Raw genomic sequence first — 22,591 nt, forward strand, 5'->3', positions numbered from 1 at the left:
AGCTGCAAGCCGAACACAAAAAAATGGCCGAAAAATTGATCATGGGCATTAATGGACTTGAACCCTTGCACACTTTGAAGTATAAGAGAAGCTCTTCTATTAGCACAACAATACTCCAATTCAGTTTTCCAATCTAAGAAACGTTACATGGCAGTAATGGTCATCCCGCCGTCCAATTCAGTTGTCCAATCTAAGAAAACACATACTTAATTTTCCTAGTAGAAGTTTTATACTAATAGATATTTAAGGAATAAATTTTGAGCTGGTGCCGAAAAAAAAATAATTTGAGCGAGATACGCGCTGAAAACACACATAAATTTAACTTATTACTAGATTATGACCCGCGCTTTGGAAGCGCAGAATATTTTACGATGAAAATTTTCACTAATAACTTAACAAATATTTTGGTAACTCAGAGGTTTTCCCTGACTTTGTCCGTGTCAACAAACAAAAGAGTGTATTTAAAATATTTTTGCATTTAAATTAGTGTTTCTAAATTCAACCCGATTGTGATTATGCCGGTTAATCCGGAGATCTGACAATTCAATTTAGGTTTTTAAAAAATACATATTAACAAAAAGCACTAAAATCCGAAACTAACCGATTGAACTGATAGATGACCAATATGTAATCTAATTTGATTTAAATTGTAATAGTTTCATAATTTGTAATCTTATAATCCAAATTTTAAAGTTCATTATTTTGCAATTTATGAAATTATGATGTTTCTACAAAATTTTAAAGAGAAAATGATAGATATAAAATATTAAGATTAATTATTGTATTGTTTGGAAACATTGATAATAGTATAAAAATATACTGTTTGGAAACATTGATAGTAGTATAAAGAAATAAGTATATTGTTTGGAAACATGGATAGTAGTATAAAGAAAGAAACATTAGTGATTTAATGTAGGTTTAACTATAAAGTATAGATGTATATTTAATTTAAAAACTTACAAAATAAATGTTAGGTCCAACAGAATGTTTCTGTTTTAATAAGATAGATTAGATCTTGACCCGTCCGATTAGACGGGTATTTGCTTTAACTTGTAAAAATTTTATCAACTTATACCAAATTGAAAATTATTGAATTTATAAAATATGGTCCACGTTCGTCGCAATCATATGATTGTTATTGTATTTAATGTGCTTGTAACACAGAAAAATACTAATAGCTTAGTGTATATATATTTTGCATTGTTTATTTGATATTGTAACCATAATATAGAAAAATGTAATTTTTAAATTAATAATGACATATTTATCGTATTAATAGACAAAAATCTTATTTGAGAAAAATATATTTTTACCTACGCATTATATATAAATTATAAATATCAATAACTATAATAAACAACTAATAATTACAATGGTCCAATAAATAATAAAGTTATCAAAATGGATCTTAATATCAAATTAAATAATGTGACCCAATTCTATAGTAACAGTTTTTTAAAACATAAGTCCAAGATAGATGTTATCTTTGTGTCCAAACTACATTTTTTAACTCTACAATTCATGTTGCCAAACAAAATTAAAAGATACTTCTACTTTAATAAGATAGACTAGATCTCAACCCGCACAACCGCGCGGGTATTTGTTTTTATTTTATAAATGGTTATAACTAAACATTTTAAATAAAATATTAACATTTTAAGTGCTTTATATTTTTTTGAAAGTGTTAGTGCTTTATATTGTATAACTCTATAGTCTTATTGTTTTAATTTTCTTATTCGACATTATAAATATATAATGATTTTTATATACATTAAACATTTTTATTAATTATTATTAAATACTAATATATTTTTGAGTGCAATATACGAAAATTCACAATTTGAAATAATAAACAGAGTCTCACATACAAAATATGATTTTTTTTTAAATTTGGAAAGTTTTCATAAATACATCTTAAATTATTTTTGACTATACTATTGAAATAATATTTATTTAGAATAATTTATTCATGTTTTATTAAAAATATAGGTTAGCATCTATCATTTTCGTATATTGCATAATTATATAAGCAAATACATTATTTTGTTTAAGTTTTCCAGTCATAATATTTTATTAAAATTTTATGTATAGCAGCATCTATAAATTATTTTTATCGATATAAGGTTTTTTTTTTTATGTTATGGTAAGTTTTCTGATTTTTTTAGTAAAAAAATATTTATTTATTTATTTAAATGAAAGAAATTAGGTTATTTTAATAATATATATAATTTTTATATTTATTTATATATCATATCTAAATTAATACAATATATACTATAATAAATTTTATAAAATATAGTATTATAATTTTATTTTAATTAACATTAATTTATAATAATATTATATTTCTAATCGCAAAATTGTTAATGTATTATGTTTATAAAAAATATTTAAATTTTTTGGTAAGATCTTGTTAGATTTTCTCAACAGATTTTCTATGAATATATGGAATGTTATAGTAAATCATAATAATAATGATAAGATTAGAGAATAAATGTAACATGACTTTCTAAGAATATATTCAATTTAAAGAATCACACATAAATCAAGGTTGTGACTTCTGTTTTAATATATTAAGACTAGATTTTGATCCGCGCGAGTGCTTTTTCCAAATTGAATTGAGGATATTATAAGCTATGTCGGTTGCGTATTTCAGTTTTCCATGGTGAAACAATCAAGTTGATATGATTGATAAGTAACTTATAATTTGATAATTCTATGCAAAGCATAACATATTCTAGTGTTTTGTTTGTACAACATATTCACTTTTTAGAACATATTTACTTTGTTTTTAATATATGACGTTTTAAATAGTTTTTTCACTTCAAATTAGATGACATTTTCAATTTTCAATGCAAATTTATTCTTTTTTCTTCTTATATAGCATTTTATATTCTCCACTTAACGTTTTTTTGATTGGATTATAATTAGGTGAATACTTAATGATATTTTTGGTTGGATAAAATATTTTTCTTTTTTTTTCCTTTTCCCCCTTAATTTGTGATAAAATAGAAAACGTTAATTCTCTAAAATTGGTGTTTTTCAAATTGAATTGAGAAAATTATAAGCTATGTTGGTTGCGTATTTCGATTTTTCATGGTGAAACAATCAAATTTATATGATTGATAAGTAACTTGTAAATTGATTATTCTATACAAAGCAGAAAATTTCAATTGTTTTTGTTTGTAAAATATATTCACTTGTTTAGAACATATTTATTTTGTTTTTAATGTGTGACGTTTTAGAGAATTCTTTTCATTTCAAGTAGATGACATTTTCAATTTTCAATGCAAATTTATTCTTTTTTTTATATAACATATTATATTCTTTAGTTAACTTTTTATTGGATAATAATTAGGTGAATAGCTAATGATGTTTTTGGTTAGATAAAATAGAAATTATTTTTTTCCTTAACTTGTGTGAACAAATCTAAATTTCAAAGTAAGAAAAATGGAAATAGTGTCATTTAGTTGATTATATATATTAGTACATCTATATTTTTAAATAAATTTGTTTCATAGACAAAAATATGCTATATTTTTCTCTATTATATAGATTACAATTTATTATATATGTAAAATTAAATTTCAATTTAGATTTAAAGTTTGAACATCATTTTAGAGAATGGTATTAAATATATATTATTAAATATATTTAAATTTAGATATATGATTATAAATGAATTATAGTTATATGTTTTAGAATGGTATTAATTTAATAAAATTGTTAATATATATTAAAGAATAATCACATGTTGTGATACTTTTGTCGTCATCATAAAAATAATAAAATTAATCATATGTTATGGTTGCATGACATAATATTAAAAAATACATGATAGTATATATATATATATGTATAATATAATCATATATTATGATTGCATAACATATGAATTTTTTTGGTTAATGAAATGACTTACAAAATAGTGAATGCCGACAAAATAATGATATATGTTGTTAATAGTTATTAGATTAATAAGTTAATTTTTTTTATGGATCAGTTGGTATATTTAATTTATTGGTCTTGAATACATATTTTATATTAACAGTAAACAAATTTGAGATTCTCCTTAAAATAGTATATTGTTGATTTTGTTAAAATATTAATAAGATATATTTTGATTATATTTATTATAAAATTAGATGATAGAATAATTAAAAGTAATGATTTCCTAAGAGATGGTACAAAATAAAATATTACACATTAAATAAGTTATGACTTCTATTTTAATATATAATATATGCAAAATATCCAGTGAGAAATAAAATTAAGCGATTCATGGCTGAAAAAATCTTGGTATGGGAGAGGACAACTCGAGTATATCAATTTATGTTTGGCTTCTCTGCCCTATACATTTGAATTTTAAATGACAACAAACTTATATTCCAAGGTAACACTGACGAATTCCTTGTTTTAAAAACAAAATAGTGAAAGCTTTTTTCACAAAGATAATAATAAAACTAAAACATGAATGAGCTGTTAAAGAAAAAGACATGCGATGGATGGTCATGGATGCAGGCTAGGAAAAGAAAAGCATTTGAAGTTCTATATAAAATAGAATGGCTCACGCGCAGCACATCACTGCATCCATTTTCTACAACCGATTATATTTTACTAGAAAATTCCTCAGCTGTGACAGATACCCTAACCGAAGGCATATAAATATCCCATACGGCATTTCCTTGAGCTATCTTCACAAAACAGAGACAAAATCTAAACCACGAAGAAAAAGACCTTGACACATGATGGACTCTTAGAAAATTTATTCACGATTCTGGATTGTTTTGCTTTTGGCTCTTTTTTAAAATGGCGACAAGTTTAGTGGGGTTTAGGTTTTGTCCAACGGACGAGGAGCTGATAAACTATTTTCTCAAGAACAAGATTCAAGGTAAATCATGGTTAGTCGACGATAAGATTAGAGAAGTTAGCATCTGTGGCCACGAACCTGCGTCTTTGCCTGGTGAGCTTTCTTTAGCTTGTTAATATCGTGGTGTTTTGGTGGGTTTTTTTTTGGTTTTAAATAATGAAAAATATGATTGCAGCGTTGTCAATGATCAAATCAAAGGATCCTGTATGGTACTTCATCTCTCCAAAGGAGTACACGTCCCCGAAAAAGAATGTCACGAAGAGGACTACACCTTCTGGGTTTTGGAAAGTTACCGGCAACGATCGGAAAGTCAAGGAGGAGAAAAGAAGAAACGGTGTTGTGATCGGTATTAAAAAGACGCTTGTGTACCATGAAGGTAACTCTTCTAATGCAGCTAGGACTCCTTGGACTATGCACGAGTATCACATCACTTGCTTGCCTTATGTTACTCAGGTAACCATTTTATTTTCAAGGGTTTTCTTTGTTGGTAACTTAACTATTGTTCTTTTTTTTGTGAAAGAGTCATTGCTTACTTCCTACTCATAAATTTGCCATTTTCTAACATATACACTTACACAAAACCGTTTTGCCTGTGTGTGTACATTTGGGTTTTGTTCAGAGCTACGTTATTTGCAAGATATTTTATAAGGGCAACGTTGGAGACATCCCATCCTGTAGCAACTCGAGTGAACCAAGTCAATATTTGCTCATTAATGATTCAAACACAGTCGGAGCGACTAACACACCGCCTCAAGTGAGTCCAGTTTCTGAGATATTTCATTCTTAAACGCAAATTAAATAGTTCCTCGACTTGTTACTTTATCATATCTCTTTTACATTTACAGGTTGAGCAGGCAGGTCAAGCAAGTTTATCTGGCTTCTCTGCGAATGACGTGATAATGCTAATGAACGAGCAAGAGGATCTCTGTCCTTGGGATGCACTGTGTCCAATTCCAAATACGTTGTTCATTGACAACAACGACAACACTAACGTGCAGCTACAAGCGCCTTGCTTAGCACAGGACGACGATGAGAATCTCGGTGCATTCACGCAGATAGAATATTTGTGTACCGATCATCAAGAATTCATAACGCAAGAGAACTCTGAGGAGTACATGATAAATGGTCTTTGCTTATTATAGCAGAGAGATAGTACTCTGCGGTCTGTAAAGCACATCAATTCCTTTTTTTTAGTATTACTTTCATGGACATATAAATAAAGTTTATTACAATAAGACAGAAACGCACAAAACTTATGCAGAACCTTACCATAAGTAAAAATGGAATTATAAGCAACCCCAATGGAAGAGTTCACAAGTATCTAAACTATACTGTATGTATATATACATATTTTGAAAAGGAATTCTTGTGATTTTGAGATAATGAGATCTCCAAAGAAATAGTTAAAATGTTTACTTTTAAATGTTTTGAAAACTCCATGAAAACTCCCCATTACTCATGCTCTAACCATCCATTGTTCTAAAATACGGTTTCTAGCTGCCATAGATTCAGTTACATGAAGAAATTTAATCAAACACCATACTATTGTTTTATGTTGCGATTAAAGACGAAATTGAGAACCACAAAAAAACTCCCTAGTTACAAACACTGCCATAGATTGAGTTATAAACGGAGAGAAAGCACAGCACACGAACTTGCGGATGAGATGATAATCTCCTTAGATGTCTATGTGAAATGCCAGTAGAAGAGACAGAGATGTATTTATAGAGAAACCGAGGTGATGTAAATGAGTTGGTGGATGGTTATTTGGGAGAAGATAAGAACGAGGAAAAAGAAAACATTTTCTTCTTTTCTTTAATGTTTAAATTCTAAAAGAAAATATTACTTCAGTTCTAAAACAAATATTACTTCAATTAAAAATATGTATGGTGTGTTGGTGGAAGCTTGCTCGACAAGTACTTAGCAGCACTCATAATCCACATCAGGTAATGACTTCAACAAGTAAGTTCGCTACATCTATTGCTCTTGGAAATAACTCTACTATCAATGGTGTTCCAAGCCACGGTATATCACTGTTGGAGGTGATGACAAAATGGTCCGAAGAACCAAAAAGATCTTTCATTCCACGCATCACCTGGTTCGAGATATAGACATAGTGTTACAAAAACGCATTAATTACCTGTCTTTAATATGCTAAGGATAGCAAATATGTTGAACGTGGACTCCATGTCAATGTCTGCACTTAAAAACACTCCGCTAAATTTTTTTTCCCTGAACTGATAGTATTCATTCAACGTTGGAACATAAGTTTTCATACAAGGGCCCAAGAAAAGGCAGCTAAAATCCATTACGGGGTGATTTTCAAATATATCCAGACATGAAAAATAAACTAGGAACCGCAACTAACTCATAACCAACGTAAACCAGCTACACAAAGGCAAAGGAAGACTCAGTGGAACAGACCTTCCCACTGAATAGAGAGCTATGATCTGGATACATCGCAGCTGCCCTTGGCCCGCCATACGATGCCTTCCGCTTCAACAACTGAAGACACCAAGTCTCCTTTCTCTGGATCTATCGTTGCCGCCTATAGCCTGCCGAACGACACCATCCCCAACTAGTAACCTATAACCAAGACTTTACATTCCGACAAGCAGGACCGCTTCACGATTTACACATCTCTCAGATACGGCTGGAACGAACTTTCTGGTGCTCCTTGTATATCTAGATAGAAGCCCACCACAACTTCCAAACACACAAGCCTCGTTGATCAAATCTCCAAAAATTCAATCAGCACTAGTCCAAGATCGACGAGAAAACACTGCTACTACCATAACATGAAAGATTTGCAACTGAAACAGTCACTTACCAAACAAAACTTGAACCACACTGAGACATTCAATCCCTAAACCTCTAAAAACTGAAACAAGGCTCAATAAAAAAGGTCCAAAAGATACATCATGAGAACCGGGGAAAGCTACGAACGTTACCACATACCCACCTCTCATTACAGATTTGAGAGCCAAAACTGCCTTACTTGGCCAGTTTCCAGATCTGCAAACAAGGTGACCAACAGAAACCACGCGCCACAGCTACGAAGCTTAGAGTTGACAAGGCCCGGGGGAAATGGTTCGTCGTACTTCAATAGTAAACTATATTCGTCATAATCCGCATTTTTCAAGAAAATAAGCGATTTCTATATAATCTATTTAAACCGTGATCATAAACAAATACATAAATATACTCCTGAAAAAAATGGATTTAAATCCTATCAACCGACCTGATCCGAGACCCCCCTTTCACCCGGATCGCCGCCGCTCTAGATCCGCCTTTGGTCTACACAAGTCTTGCACAATCGCAGACAGAAGAAGCAATGGGAACCTCCGCTGAAGCGAGACACCATGTGCATCTCGCCAGAAATAAAGGGAGACATCAAGAAGGCCTAATCAAACGAGAGCAAAAAAAGGAAAGAGTTATCTCCAACACCGCAAAGACATCAAGATTCTGCAAGTATTTTACCAATTAACAAAAACTGCGGAATGAAAAAAAATGCAAAAACGCATGTTTGCGTTTTTATTGACATAAATATAAAGATAATTTTCATTAAATGAAAAGTAAGTTTTAGTATATTATTTACAACATCAACACTTTCATATTATTATATTATATGCTAATACCATTTTAAAGTTTTAAATAAATAGCAATAATGTTTTAATGATAAATAGTTATGTTGTAAATAAATTTATACTATAATTTGTTTTATAATATTTTAAAATATAAATTTATTATTAAAATGTATTGAAAGATAATCCAAAATATTTATAATAAGAAATAAATAATTTTTAACAAATTATAGTTATTATCACTTTTTGTAATAATTAGCTTGATTATTGATATTTAATATTTATAACAAGATGAATAGCATATAAAATATTTTGATCAATTAAGCATATAATGTTATATTTTGAAAATTTTAATTTTTTTCACGGTTTAATCATTATTTTTAACAGCTTAACTATTTTTCCATTACATGGAATTTGCGTCTGTGGTGGAACCTTTATGTTTTCAAACTTGTGACGTTTCCGATGATCTTGCGGGAGTAATTCTAGGTTCACCCATCAATAGGAGTTCACCATTTTATATTCAATATCTTTTAAAAAAGAAAACAAAATATTGTCATATTTTTAAAACTAAAAGATAAGAATAAATAAAAAATAATATTAGTTGGAAATAAAAAAAACTTAAAAAAAAATAATTTTAATGCCATCGACAAAACACTAAACTCTAAATACTAAACCATAAACCCTAAATGCTATATCCTTAACCCTTGGGTAAATCTTAAACCCTTGGATAAATCTTAAATTCTAGAGTTTATGATTTATCCAAGGGTTTAAGATTTATCCAGGGGTTTAGGGTATAGTATTTAGGGTTTAGGGTTTAGTGTTTGTTGACGGTACTAAAATTACTTTTAAAAAAAATCAAGAATTTAGAATTTGTCCAAGGGTTTAGGGTTTATCCAATGGTTTAGGGTTTAGGATTTAAGGTTTAGGGTTTAGTATTTTGCTAATGGTATTAAAAGTTATTTAAAAAAAAAAATTCAACTACTATTATTTTTTATTTTAATTCTTGAACTTTTATCTTTTAATTTTTTAAAAAAAAACATAATATAACTTGACAATATTTTTTTTAAAGATATTAAATATAAATGGTGAACTCTTATTGGTAGGTGAACATAAAGATTCAACTTAGGGAGTGAACCCAAAAATTACTCATCTTGCTGTATAGTCAGTCTTATATCAATCATCTGGTCTTCTTCATATACATTAAATATTTTTTAGATGGAATCCATATTTAATGTTTTGTCCAGATTAGTTCATATAAAATTGGTCCGAATAATATCTAAAAAGTAAAAGGTACATTTTTTATCTGGGTCAAACACTACGGCAATAGTATTACTTAAATAAGATATCTACAGTTAATTTGAGTAGGGATAAGAAAAATTAGGTAAAACATGGCAAACAATTATTTCCTTTTCTTTTATGGAGCGGTTCATTTTATCATCTTCCCAACCAGTCGTTACATTAATCTATCTTAACTTTATTTTTTTGATAAAGGGCTTCAATCTATCTTAACTTTATTACAGGAAGATTTTACTACTACAATTAGTATTTGTTTTTTAATAGAAAGGCTATTAGTATTAACTATTAGTTATAAAAAGAAATTAAGGCAAAATATTTATACAGTTTCCTAATTACAGGGTTTGAGAAATTCGAATAGAAGTCTCAATAATTTATACTACGTTCAAGTGGCAGTGTGGGTCTATGGTTCCTAATTGATAACTCTTTTCTCCTAATCATGAACCATCTTCTTATCTCTCTGTTTCAAATAATTAAAAACTTTCTAACAAATGCACAGAGGACTTCCAGAGAATTGCTATGTTTTATTTGGTCTTTCAAAGTGAATCATGATAAAGAGTGAATATTGTCCTAAAATTCAATGCTGGTGTCTCTATAAGGACCAACTTTATTGATAGCTTGTCACGTGAGTACGTGACTATCACCATGAGAAAGAATTTGCAACTTTTTATCCTTTAACATCTGCGAAAAAACATTTTTTAAATGGCATTTCATTTGTTTATACAAAAAATGAACACCTATATATGAACATGTCACATCTACTAGAATGCAATGGGCCCAGATAAGTCATATGACATTATACCCTAATAGAGCATTTCTGAGGAATCTTTGATTGGTTGTTAAAGGCGATTTATGAAAGATTTGATTTGTAGTGTTAATCTGATTATTTTGGGCATGATGTAATCAATCATCATCAACGTAAAATATACATCTATTTAAAAGTAAACTTACAAAAATATTCCTACTATTTGCTCTTTTTTAATAAAGTTTATATATCATATTTCAGTTGCAAAATTTGTAACTTCTATATAGATTACATCCCTTATATATCAAAAAGAAAGAATTACACTATTTAAATTTATAAATTATTTAAACCATTAAACATCTCACATTAAAAAAATGTATTCATGGTTTAAATTTTTGTTATACAAAGATACAAATAATCATACAATTACACAAATAAAAGCTTCATCTAATGAATATCCATATTAAAGATATATTATATATATATATATATATGTTATTATCATTTAAATTTAATTATATATCATATCTAATAGATAAAACTAGGTGATTTTTCCGTGCTCATGCATGGGTATAAATATTTATAAAATAAATATACTATAATAGTTGATTGTTATATGCTTTAATTTTAAATTTAATTTATAATTTCTATGCATGATTTATATTAATAATATTACATTACTTTAATTAAACATATGATTTTATATATATTATATTTAGTCGATTTAGTTATCATTTAGATATATTAGATTGCATCTATTTCTCTAAATTCAACTATAATATTTTTTGTTCTAAATATATTAAAAATTGATTAATTTTCTTATTTGCATTTAGGTTGGTTGTTGTCTTCCTTAATTTTAATATAATCTATTATTTTAGATATAAAGATTGATTAGTTTATGTTACTTAATTATTTTATGTAATCATCTAAGAAATTAGATGGGGAAATTTCACTTATACCACTTTGGTGATACCACTTTTCATGTTTACCATCAACATGAGGATATTTTCAAAAATACATTTTTCATTAAAGTATAAAAGACTAAATTACCCTCTAACCTAATTTTGTTCTCCATCTTAAGTCTGTTATCGTCTTCTTCGTCAAGCTTACCTCGCCGTCGCCATAGTTAAGAATTGAGCGCATCCTTCCGGTGTTCTATCGGCGACGTTGCTGCTCCTTCCTCATGAACAGTGTTCTCTCTCCTCTTATCTCTCAGTTCCAGTGGATCCTCTTTCTAGCTCCCTCCGATGACGCGTCTTCAGCAAATCCCGATGGTGTCCTTCCTGCTTTCTTCCTCTGCACCGACGACTCAGACAACCCAGCTCAACCATGGCGTTCACATAAGTTTGAAGAATCCCTCAGTTGCACGTGGTATTGCTCTTGGGTTGATGTCTCTTGACCCTCCCGAGCCACCAGATCTCCGCCAGATTTGGGATCTGTCATGGTGGAATCAAATCTTGTGACAGTCTCCTTTGAGTATGATGTTTCATCTTCTATGTATGGCCCTGATTTGATTTAGGTTACGATAGGGATGGACTTGAGGGTTGTTCAGGCGGGATAAAAGTACATCAAAGAACATCATTGGTTTTGTTTGAGTGGTATCTTTACATAGTTGCTAATCATATTCCAATGGATAGCACTTGCCTAGATAATTGTTGTCAGTGTGCTCTCTTCTGTTGCTTATAATGTTCTTGCAACTCCACATCCCTTTGTGGCTGAGGATTTCCTCACAATTTCAAGGTCATCAAAATGGTGTATGATCTCACCTTTGTAGCCAAGTTTCTTGCTGCTCTTTATGCCTTTATTGCGGCAGCATGTTTGGGTAGCAGTTCACCAAGTGCCTTCTCTGATTCCCATGGCTTCATCTCACCAATTAGCACTTTGATGTTTAACTTTAAATTGTTTAAGTGCTTTGTTTGCTTTTATCTGTGTTATGTTATCTGCTAGCCTTTGATACATCAGTTTCTTTCGTCATTTTGACAATGTTATTATGTTTGCCAAACAATTTCTCCATTGATGGAGCTTGAGTTTTATGTATAAAAAAGAACGAGTCATAAATATATATATATATATATATATATATATATATATACATAAACACATATAAAGTCAACCAGACAATAGATAATGTTCTGACTGTAGATCAAAGTAAGCATTATAAACTAGTATCTCATGTATTTCAGATATACTAGTTTCATGAAGAGATTATATAACTTATAACCCCTATAAAGTATATTATAACTTATTAAAAATTCACTTATAAACCTTTATAAAATTCAGATATAGTAGTTTCATGAAAATATTATATAACTTATAACCCCTTATAAACCTATATAAAACTCAGACATACTAGTTTACAAAATATTATATAATTTCAGAGATGAAAAGGCTGATAAATAATAACTTATAAATGTTTATAGCTGGCTCATGTATCTCAGATATACTAGTTTCATGTATCTCATATATACTAGTTTCATGAAGAGATTATATAACTTATAACCTCTTATAAAGTATCTTATAACTTATTAAAAACTCACTTATAAGCCTTTATAAAACTCAGATATAATAGTTTCATGAAGAGATTATATAACTTATAACCTCTTATAAAATATCTTATAACTTATTTAAAATCACTTATAAACCTTTATAAAACTCAGAAAATACTAGTTTATAAAGTATTATATAAACTCAGAAATGAAAAGGCTGATAAATAATAACTTATAAATGTTTATAGCTGGCTCATGTATCTCATATACTAGTTTCATGAAGAAATTATATAACTTATAACCCTTTATAAAGTATTATAAAACTCAGAAAATACTAGTTTATAAAATATTATATAAACTCAGAGATAAAAAGACTGATAAATAATAACTTATAAATGTTTATGGCCCATGTATCGCATATATACTAGTTTATAAAGTATTATATAACTTATAACCTATTATAAAGTATTGTAAAATAATTATTTGCTAGAGCTGATTAAAACATTTCTAAGCAAGGATTCATAAAATCGCTTATAAACCTTTACAAAACTCAGATATACTAGTTTATAAAGTATTATATAACTTATAATCCCTTATAAATCTTATAATAAGATTATAGAAATCATTTTGAAAGTCGTGATAAAATGTTTATTAAACAAAAAAAAGTAAAATCGGTAATATAAATACATGAAGATGCTCGTTACTAAATTTTTTTAAAAATAATTAGAGTAAATGTAATTACAAATGGTTTACAGCTTTTAGTCACTTATAAAAACACGTGTTAGATATATATATATAGCTTACAGAAATACATGTGTCATGTTTCTCTTATATGTCTCACGGAAATATTTTATATTAAATCCTATAGATAATTATTTAAGGGAGCTGATTAAAACATTTCTAAGTTATTAAAAAATAACTTATAAACCTTTATAAAACATTCATAAAGTTTATAAAAATAATTTATAAATTTTATACACCAATTTATAAGAGGTTACAATGTTTATGAATTATTTATAAGGTTTATAAAATCATTTATAAGAGTTTATAAAATGTATAAAATAAATAGACAAGAAGAATGTTTTTTTTGTTGACAATCAAATTTTATTTAGAATTCTCGAAATATAGTACCAACTTAAAATGACAACACATTCAAAAGCATTCATTTGCAAGTTATCTATAGAGATGACAACACATGCAAAAGCCTTATTAATCAAAGAATTATTTACTAAAAGTCAAATTTGTTCCAGTTTTTTTATAAACCCTTATAAACTATAAATGTTAAAAAAAATATTTTATTAAACGTGACAATAGTATGATTAATAAACGTGTCCAATTCAGAACGCAAACCGTTCGCTTCCATCTTGTTCCATAACAGAACAGCTTCCTTTACTTCCCTCAACTCACACACCAAACTGATAACGACACTGTAAACATCATGATCGAGATGATACCCTGTCTGCTTCATCTTCTCCAGCAACTCCAAACACTCGTCAAGATTGTCTCTCTTCTCATGAGCCGCCATTATATGCATATACATAACTTAGGACGGCACAAGCCCTTTTCTTTAACATATCATCTAACAAACTTTAACACTTGACAATCTTCCCTGATTTACAAAACCCACTTACCAATTCAGTGTAAGTCACAGTATCAGCCTCACATCCATACTCTCCATCGATCTCAGCAAACACACTCATCGCCTCACCCATTCTATCTACCTTACACAACGCCTGGATCAAAACAGTGTAACAATTCTCACTCGTCTCAAACCCTCACCTCCTCATATCTTTCAACACATCATAGGCATCATCCATTTTACCAGCGTGAGCATAACCACTCAGCAAGTTAGTGTAATCAACAACGTCAGGCTCAAACCCAGCTTCATTCATCTGAACCAAAACATGCTTAGCTTCCATTATCTTCCCTTCTCTACACCAACCATACAACGACAAAGCAAAATACCTACGATCCGTTGAAAAAAACTGTAACCTCATATCCTCGAAAAGATTTGCAGCATCCTTAACGCAACCGTTCTTACACAAAGCATCGAGCAAACACGCGAACACATACACGTCCGGTTCAGGCATTTCGTCGAGCACCTCGACGACTTTTTCACAATATCCGAACCCTCTAATCACCTCTCGAGAACAACGAACAGCTCCGGCTCGATCAGGTGAGGATTCTCCTTCCTCATCTCCTCGATTAGACTCCAAACGGATCCGAATTGCTGCATCTTGCTTATGATTTTCGTCATCGATATGTAGATTTGGTGGTTGTGGCAATAATACCCGGGTCGCTTCGCTGCCCAGACGAAGAATCTGTAACCTAGGTTCCCGGCATCTTCGCAACGGTTCAGAACGCGTTCGATTAGCCCGAGTTCGACACCGGATTCGTGGAGCGCGAGCTCCAGCTTCGGGACTCATCACTGCCGGAGATATTTGGGAAGATGACAATTGTAGATTTATTTAATCAGGGGTATAATAGTATTTTGGTTATTAAAATTTTAATGGTAAAGTTGGTTAGTGTAGAAATGAAAAGTGGTATCATAAAAGTGGTATATTTGGCAATTTCTCAAATTAGATAGATATATCAAAATATTTATATTACTTTGAAAATATATATTTTGTATTGTTTAAAATTATGTTTTAAATAAATAATATTTCCTTTTCTAATATCAAAATTATCTTTTTGAAATTTTGTTTTTATGAAATCACATTATATAAAAATGTATATTTTTCATATAAGAAACAATAGATATAAAGTAAGTATTTTATTACTTCAAAATTATATTTTATGTTATATAAAAATATTTTTAAAATAGAAAATTACTATCTTGTGAAATTTCCCTTTTTAATGAAATCATATTATATATACATATATTTTCGTTTTTAAATTCGATTTTAAAATTTATTAATTTTTATTTTTAATATATATGTTATATGGAAAATTTAAAAAATGAAACTAAAAAATAATAGTATTTAATTGTAATATTTTTAATTCATTAAAGGTATTAGTGTAATCAATTATCTTGAGAAATTAAGAGTGCGACACATAGGAAACTGACTTCTCAAATTATACTATAGATATATATATATATATATATATATATATATATATATTCTGTATTGTTTATTTTTTTTAAAAAAAAAAAATATTTCTTTTCTAATATCAAAATTATCTTTCTGAAATTTGTTTTTATAAAATCACATTATATGCAGATATATATTTTTCATCAAAGAAACGATAGATATAAAGTAAGTATTTATTAATTCAAAATTATAATTTATGTTATTTAAAAATATTTTTGAAATATAATACTACTATCTTGTGAAATTTCCTTTTTAATGAAATCATATTATATATATTTATATTTCGTTTTTAAATTTGATTTTTAAAATTTATAAATTTTCCTTTTTAATATATATGTTATATGGAAAGTTTCAGAAAGGAAACTTACAAAAATAATAGGTATTAAATGTTATATTTTTAATTTATTAAGGGTATCAATGTAATCAACCATCGTGAGAATTAACGTGAACGCGACACATAGGAAACTGACTTCTCAAATAATATTATAGAGATTGTTTTTATATTTATTTACCATAGAATAATCATAAAAAAACAAAAGTGATCATTTGATTTATATGTGTATACCAATTTAATTATATACATAATAGTAAATTATTTTTAATTATTAATATAGAACTATTATTTTATTATTCCATAATATGGAAAAACCATAAAATAAGTAATAATACATAAATATAATTTTATATAAATATTTATTCCGTGTAAGGTGTGAATGCCTAGGATTTATTGTTAAAGATACACTTGGTGTTGAAGAAGAATTATTAATATATATACATGTGCAGTTGAAATACATATTCTCTTTGCAAAAAGAGTTCAAATTTAATTTTGGGTGATTTATTACAAAATTACTATTACTAAAAGCAAATATCAACAATCATTTTGATATAAACTCCAAAAACTAATTAAAACATAATAAACAATCATACATCATTCTTTTTTTAGCGAACTAGTTGGCCTTAATCATTTTTTTTCTAATTTAGTACAATCTTATTGTAAAGCTTCTAACATGAGTTTTTCATACTTTTTTGAGGTTTTCATACTTCAAAAAGTCTGTGTATATATTATTATTATTTTTACTCTTATTTGAGCTTGAAAATATTAATTCATATTTCATTATCAGTAGTACGTATACATAAACTAGAAACTAAAATGTTAATACTATTTCCTAGTAGAAGATAATAGAGGAGTAACATATAAAACATTTTAATTGTAGTATATGCATTTAAAATGTAACATAAAACATTTTAATTGTAAATGGCAACTTGTTGTTTTCAAAGTAAAGCTGACGAATCCTGGAATCCATATTCAGAGCTTGGATCCACACCTGCCTGGACGTGAATTTTGACTTTTAAAAAAACCAAAAACGTCAAAATTTTATTACAATATTATAAAATTGAAACATGAATGAGCTGGCACAAAAAGTGACACGCCATGGATGCTGATTGGTGAGGAGTGGAAGAGCATTTTCGTTCTAAATAAAATAGAAGGTTCACTCACACGTACTACTGCATTTATTTTCTATAGTCGTTATATTTTTTTCCTCGAGCGAGTGTGACGAAGACTGTAAGGCCCGACCTGTCACGGCTAATGGAACATCCTATTTACTACTGACCATGCAATTATCACATCACTTTTACTGTGTTTTAGTCTTATTCACACATTATCGCGAATTAATTCTCGATAAATCACTCATTCTTTCACTACTCCAACTCAAATACATTTAACTATAGAGTTCTAAATGGATGTGTACCGGAAAAAATAAATGTATTTTGATGACATATGTAGCCAAATCATTTCTCTTAAACTTTTCCATATATCACAATTCGGAATACTACAAAGACCTTAGTCGAAGTCATATAAATATCAATACCGCATTTCCTTGGCCTCTCTTCGCAAAGAAGATACAAAATCAAAATCACTTAGAAAAAGACCTCTTGACTCATGATGGACTCCTAAAAAATTCAAGATTGTTTGTTTTCAATTTATTTTTTCAAATGGAAACAAATATAGTTGGGTTTAGGTTTTGTCCAACGGATGAGGAGCTGATAAACTATTTTCTCAAGAATAAGATTCAAGGTATACCATGATCGATAGACGATACGATCAGAGAGGTTAACATCTGTAGTTACGAACCAGCTTCTTTGCCTGGTGAGTTTATCTTCACCTTTTTAAATATCGCGATCTGTTGGTGGTTTTTTTGCTTTGGTTTTAAATGAAAATATGATTGCAGCTTTATCGACGATCAAATCGAAGTATCATGTATGGTACTTCTTATCTCCCAAGGAGTACACGTCCACGAAGAAGAACGTAACGAAGAGGCTACACCTTCTGGGTTCTGGAAATCTACCGGCAACGATCGAAATGTAAGGAAGGACAAAAGAAAAAACGGTGTTGTGATCGGTACTAAAAAGACGCTTGTGTACCATGAAGGTAAGTCTTCTAGTGCAGTCAGGACTCCTTGGACTATGCACGAGTTTAACATCACTTGCTTGCCTCCTGTTGATCAGGTAAACAATTTTTTTCACTTTGTTTTTTCTTCCTGTTATATCTGTTTTTCGAATTTGGCAGCTTCTTTTTTTTGGTGTTAGTAGCTTGATCATTTTGTATGTATCATTCAACTCGTTTATTTGACGGGTTTTTTATGAACAAAACTTAGCTTTTTATATGTGTGTGGTGTGCGCGTGGATGTAATAGAAGCGCTTATAGGGACACAGTACTAATAATCTCTTGATTTCTGGATTTTTCGTTTAATCTTATAGATCTATAAAGTCGAACCTTCTTAGGTTCGTTAGAATTCATTTATTTATCAATACTAAATCTGAATAAAAAAGCTCATGAATGACATGGGGTTGGACTTGTATTATCAAATCTCAACACGAGACGACTTTAGTTCAGATGATCATGTGTCAAAAAGATATTACATCAAAACGTTTTGATTTAATAGTGAAAACTAGTGGTATTCCGGCGCTACGCGCCGGAGTTTGTATGTTTTATTTTTACTTGAATTCAAATTCATTTTCTGATCTTAATAAATAGGATTTGTTCAAAATATGAAAATGAAAATATGTTGAAAGAGAATGATTTTTTTTTCCAATCCATTTGATTGTGGTTAACGACTATAGGGTATTAATTTGTTTTGAAGTTGTTTAGTTTAAGATGAAATAGCATAAGTTATTGTGAGCAATCGATTCAATAAAGGTAGAATAAAAATTTCATAATCGTAACAAATTAACTTAATTGAAGTTAAAACATAAAGTAAAGTTGATCTTTTATTTTGAGAACATACTTATACTATTAAGTACCATGTCAATAGTATATATAAGGAACATATGTGATTTTTTTATTTAAGTACCAAATAGTGCCTAAGGGCGGGTGAACAAATAATATAAATATTATTCAAAGTTTAACAAAATTTGAAATTTTATATTTATTTTAATTTAAAATATCGTAAATTTTACTATTTGCTATTTTTTCAAAACTTTACTATCTATTTTATTTTTCCAGATTATATACTTGACCATTAATGTTTTTCATGAAAATGAATTTGTTTTAATTTTTAAATGGTTTTCAAATTTGACTATGATAATAAGAATAATATTCTTTTCAAAACAATTGTTAGCTTATATTATTATTTTTATATGTTTGTTTTACCTTTTATTCTATACACTATATGTTTGTTTTACCTTTTATTTTATACATTTTTATTTAAACTGTTGATTTATATGATGTAGCCGATTCATTATAATAAAAATATTTCTTGACATTGATAACCGAGTAGTAATAGAGTAGCTGGACAAAATTAACTTATAAAAGCAGTGACATGGTTTTAAGGAAAATGTCTTAGTTCATAGAAAGTGGTTTTCTTAAATAAAGCCTTCAATGCAATGTTCATGTAAGCTTCATGTTAACCCTAAACATTTAACAATCTTCTTCTGCGGTAGCTTCTCATGCTAGTCACCACACTTGATCAAAGTATTGCAGGATGGGATAGGGAGGTTAGCAAAGAACTCAAGCCTATCTTCTTGAAACTCCACAGGGCTGTAAATGTTTTTCTACCATTAAAAAAAGGGACAGCACCAGAGAAGCTACCCTGCATAGTCTCCACGAGTTTTTGTTTGATCATCCGAGCAATTTCCTTTGAAGGGTTTGGAGAGATCTGGTTTGGAGAGATCTCAACGTTGTAATGTTATATCTTCTGTGAAGGATCAAACTTGGCAAAAAATGGTTGGCGAGAAGATGTATAACAGAGCCTTGTTAACCACCAGAGTCAGGTCTTTTAGCAACCAATGCTGCTTCCGATTCTGTTGCTGTGGACCCATTCCCTTTGTTGTTCTTATTGTTGGCTTTATGTTCTGAAAGTTATGTCTGCGTCTATTGTTGCTGATACTTTCTCTCCCCAACTGTTTTTTATTGAAACACAAGAGATGCAACTGAATCAGAGAGTAGTTAAGGAGACAGAGAGTTTCATTCTAGGAAAAAAGTTTGAGACATTAACACATTGAAGAAGATTAAAAAAAAGGTGAAACTGTTGTAGTACAAAGGAGGAGGACCATATAGACATTTATGCAGCAAGTGGGAAATCACACCAAGAACAACAAAGGGGGCAAGTGCTTGAAAACCTCATCCTCATCCACACAATGAAGCTACAATCACATACGCAAGGTATATGGTCATGCACCCTAATGAGAAAGGTATATGAGTATATAGTCTTAATCTTTATAGTTTTGATTTTGAGACAGCAAATGCGTGTGATTAATGTAATCTCTGGTACCATACCTTTGCTATGCGAGTGAAGGAGAGTTTGTCGGTGCTGGCTCGTATCTTGAATAACTGATACACCAAGATATTTTGTCTCCACCGTTTTGTTTTTCTACTCTCTCTGATTCTGTCGCTAGACTGATCAAGCCTCTCCACGGATATTGCTAATCACTCTCTTTTCATCAGCAGAAACCTGAAAAAAAAAAGACTAACTTAAGTTTAACCTGAAAAGATTAATCTTTCTGTGGGAGAGATTAAACTCAGCCAAAAAGTTAAAGGGACTTTACTAATATACAAAATGGTGTAACATCTACAGAAATAAGATAATTTTACATTACAGCAAAACCCACAAGAGAAGAGATACAAACCGGACCTCAAGTTCATGAATTGGGCTCATATTTATAGTAGAAGAGTGCGGCGGTTTCAATGGAAACGAAGAGGCTGAGAGTAATCTTAAAGAGAGGGGTTGATTACACAAGGGAAAAGGTCAGAATTAATGCCGGATTGAAGAAGATGTGAGCCGTTTCTCTTGCGTTTGTGAAGAGGGTACGGAGACGGCGTCGGCGTCGACAGCGAAGAAGAAAGAATGTAATGGGCCACAAATGAGTAATTACGTGTGGGCCTGAAATCTCACACATTTATGCGCGTGTAGTTAACGCAAGGTCACAGACGCCGAGAGTAGACTTAATGCGTGAGACACACAGTCCAGTGTGGTTTCGACAGGTGTCACCGTTTGCCCCTCTCACAAAGATGTCGTGGATAGCTTGAGGAGGCAGATTCTTCTACTTTATTGTATTAGATAACAAGTATTTGTTTACTTTTACGAAGTCATAGTTTATGTTCGTAGCTTGCATATAAAAACTATAGTTTTTTGTAACTGAGTAAAAAAGAACTATACTATACTATAGTTGCCGCTATATTAGTGTTGTGACTCGATACACTGGATAGAAAAGCAGCCATGACTTTTCATATATGTGCGTTAGGTGATCTATATATATGTGTGTATGTACGGAAATTCAATTTTGTATATACAGTATTTCTATATTAATAACCTCTTTGTTTTCTTCAAATATCACGTATACTTTGCATTTTTAATTATGTTTTGCAAGACTAAGGTTTCAAATATGTTTTTGTCTCTCCTACAGTTTCTTTCTTTATTATTATTTTTTAAAGATATTAAGCATAAATCTCAAGTATTCACATGAATTGTAATTATTTTTGTGTTTGTTCCTATTTTCTTTCCAAATTTCAATTCCTTTTATATATAATTATGTCAATAAAAATTAATTTTGACATGCTTACATTATTTCCATGATACATAAAGAATTATGCATTTCAAATCACTTAAATGAAGGTTTTGACTGGTAGATTACCAGTCAAGCCAAAAAGTTTTAATCATTTTTATTTAATATTGGTAACTACTAAATTAAATGAAAATAACTTAATTTTCTTTTACGATTTTGTAAGAAGAAATCAACTATGCTGATTTTAGTTTTAATTTTGTTTAAATATTTTATTTTACTCTTCAACTTTTTTTCTTCGTATAAAATAACATGCTATATGGGAAAAAAAAATCATCTGTCATACCCTTACTAATTTGCTATTCACATATTTTTTCTAACATATACACTTTAAACAAAACCTTCTTATTTGTTCAGAAGACCTACGTTATTTGCAAGGTATTTTATTGGAGTATGATTACAATATGACTTAGGAATCATACGATATAGTTTTAGATAAGGCTTTCATGTGTTTTCCTATT

At 29.5% G+C, this 22,591-nt stretch overlaps 1 protein-coding gene, 1 long non-coding RNA gene and 1 pseudogene across 3 annotated transcripts; 1 reads left to right on the plus strand and 2 right to left on the minus strand.

Annotated features, from left to right (window-relative positions):
• Positions 1-4,717: 4,717 nt before the first annotated feature.
• On the plus strand, positions 4,718-6,961 carry LOC108835264 (NAC domain-containing protein 69-like). The gene is made up of 4 exons (XM_056994014.1): positions 4,718-4,963; positions 5,046-5,323; positions 5,490-5,624; positions 5,716-6,961. The coding sequence occupies exons 1-4, from the start codon at positions 4,810-4,812 to the stop codon at positions 6,010-6,012; spliced, it is 864 nt and encodes a 287-aa protein (XP_056849994.1). The 5' UTR covers positions 4,718-4,809; the 3' UTR covers positions 6,013-6,961.
• Positions 6,962-7,083: 122 nt separating this feature from the next.
• On the minus strand, positions 7,084-8,382 carry LOC108835265 (uncharacterized). 2 transcript variants are annotated; one of them, XR_001946941.2, is made up of 2 exons: positions 8,112-8,382; positions 7,084-7,970 (listed from the first exon to the last, which is right to left on the minus strand). It is a non-coding gene; the product is annotated as an uncharacterized LOC108835265 (long non-coding RNA). The 2 variants fall into 2 exon arrangements; XR_008938573.1 differs by having other exon boundaries at positions 7,084-7,983.
• Positions 8,383-14,118: 5,736 nt separating this feature from the next.
• LOC108825054 (putative pentatricopeptide repeat-containing protein At5g65820) lies at positions 14,119-18,014 on the minus strand (annotated as a pseudogene).
• Positions 18,015-22,591: the final 4,577 nt, after the last annotated feature.

The sequence above is a fragment of the Raphanus sativus genome, chromosome 9 (genome assembly GCF_000801105.2).
Source record: "Raphanus sativus cultivar WK10039 chromosome 9, ASM80110v3, whole genome shotgun sequence".
Classification (NCBI taxonomy): domain Eukaryota; kingdom Viridiplantae; phylum Streptophyta; class Magnoliopsida; order Brassicales; family Brassicaceae; genus Raphanus; species Raphanus sativus.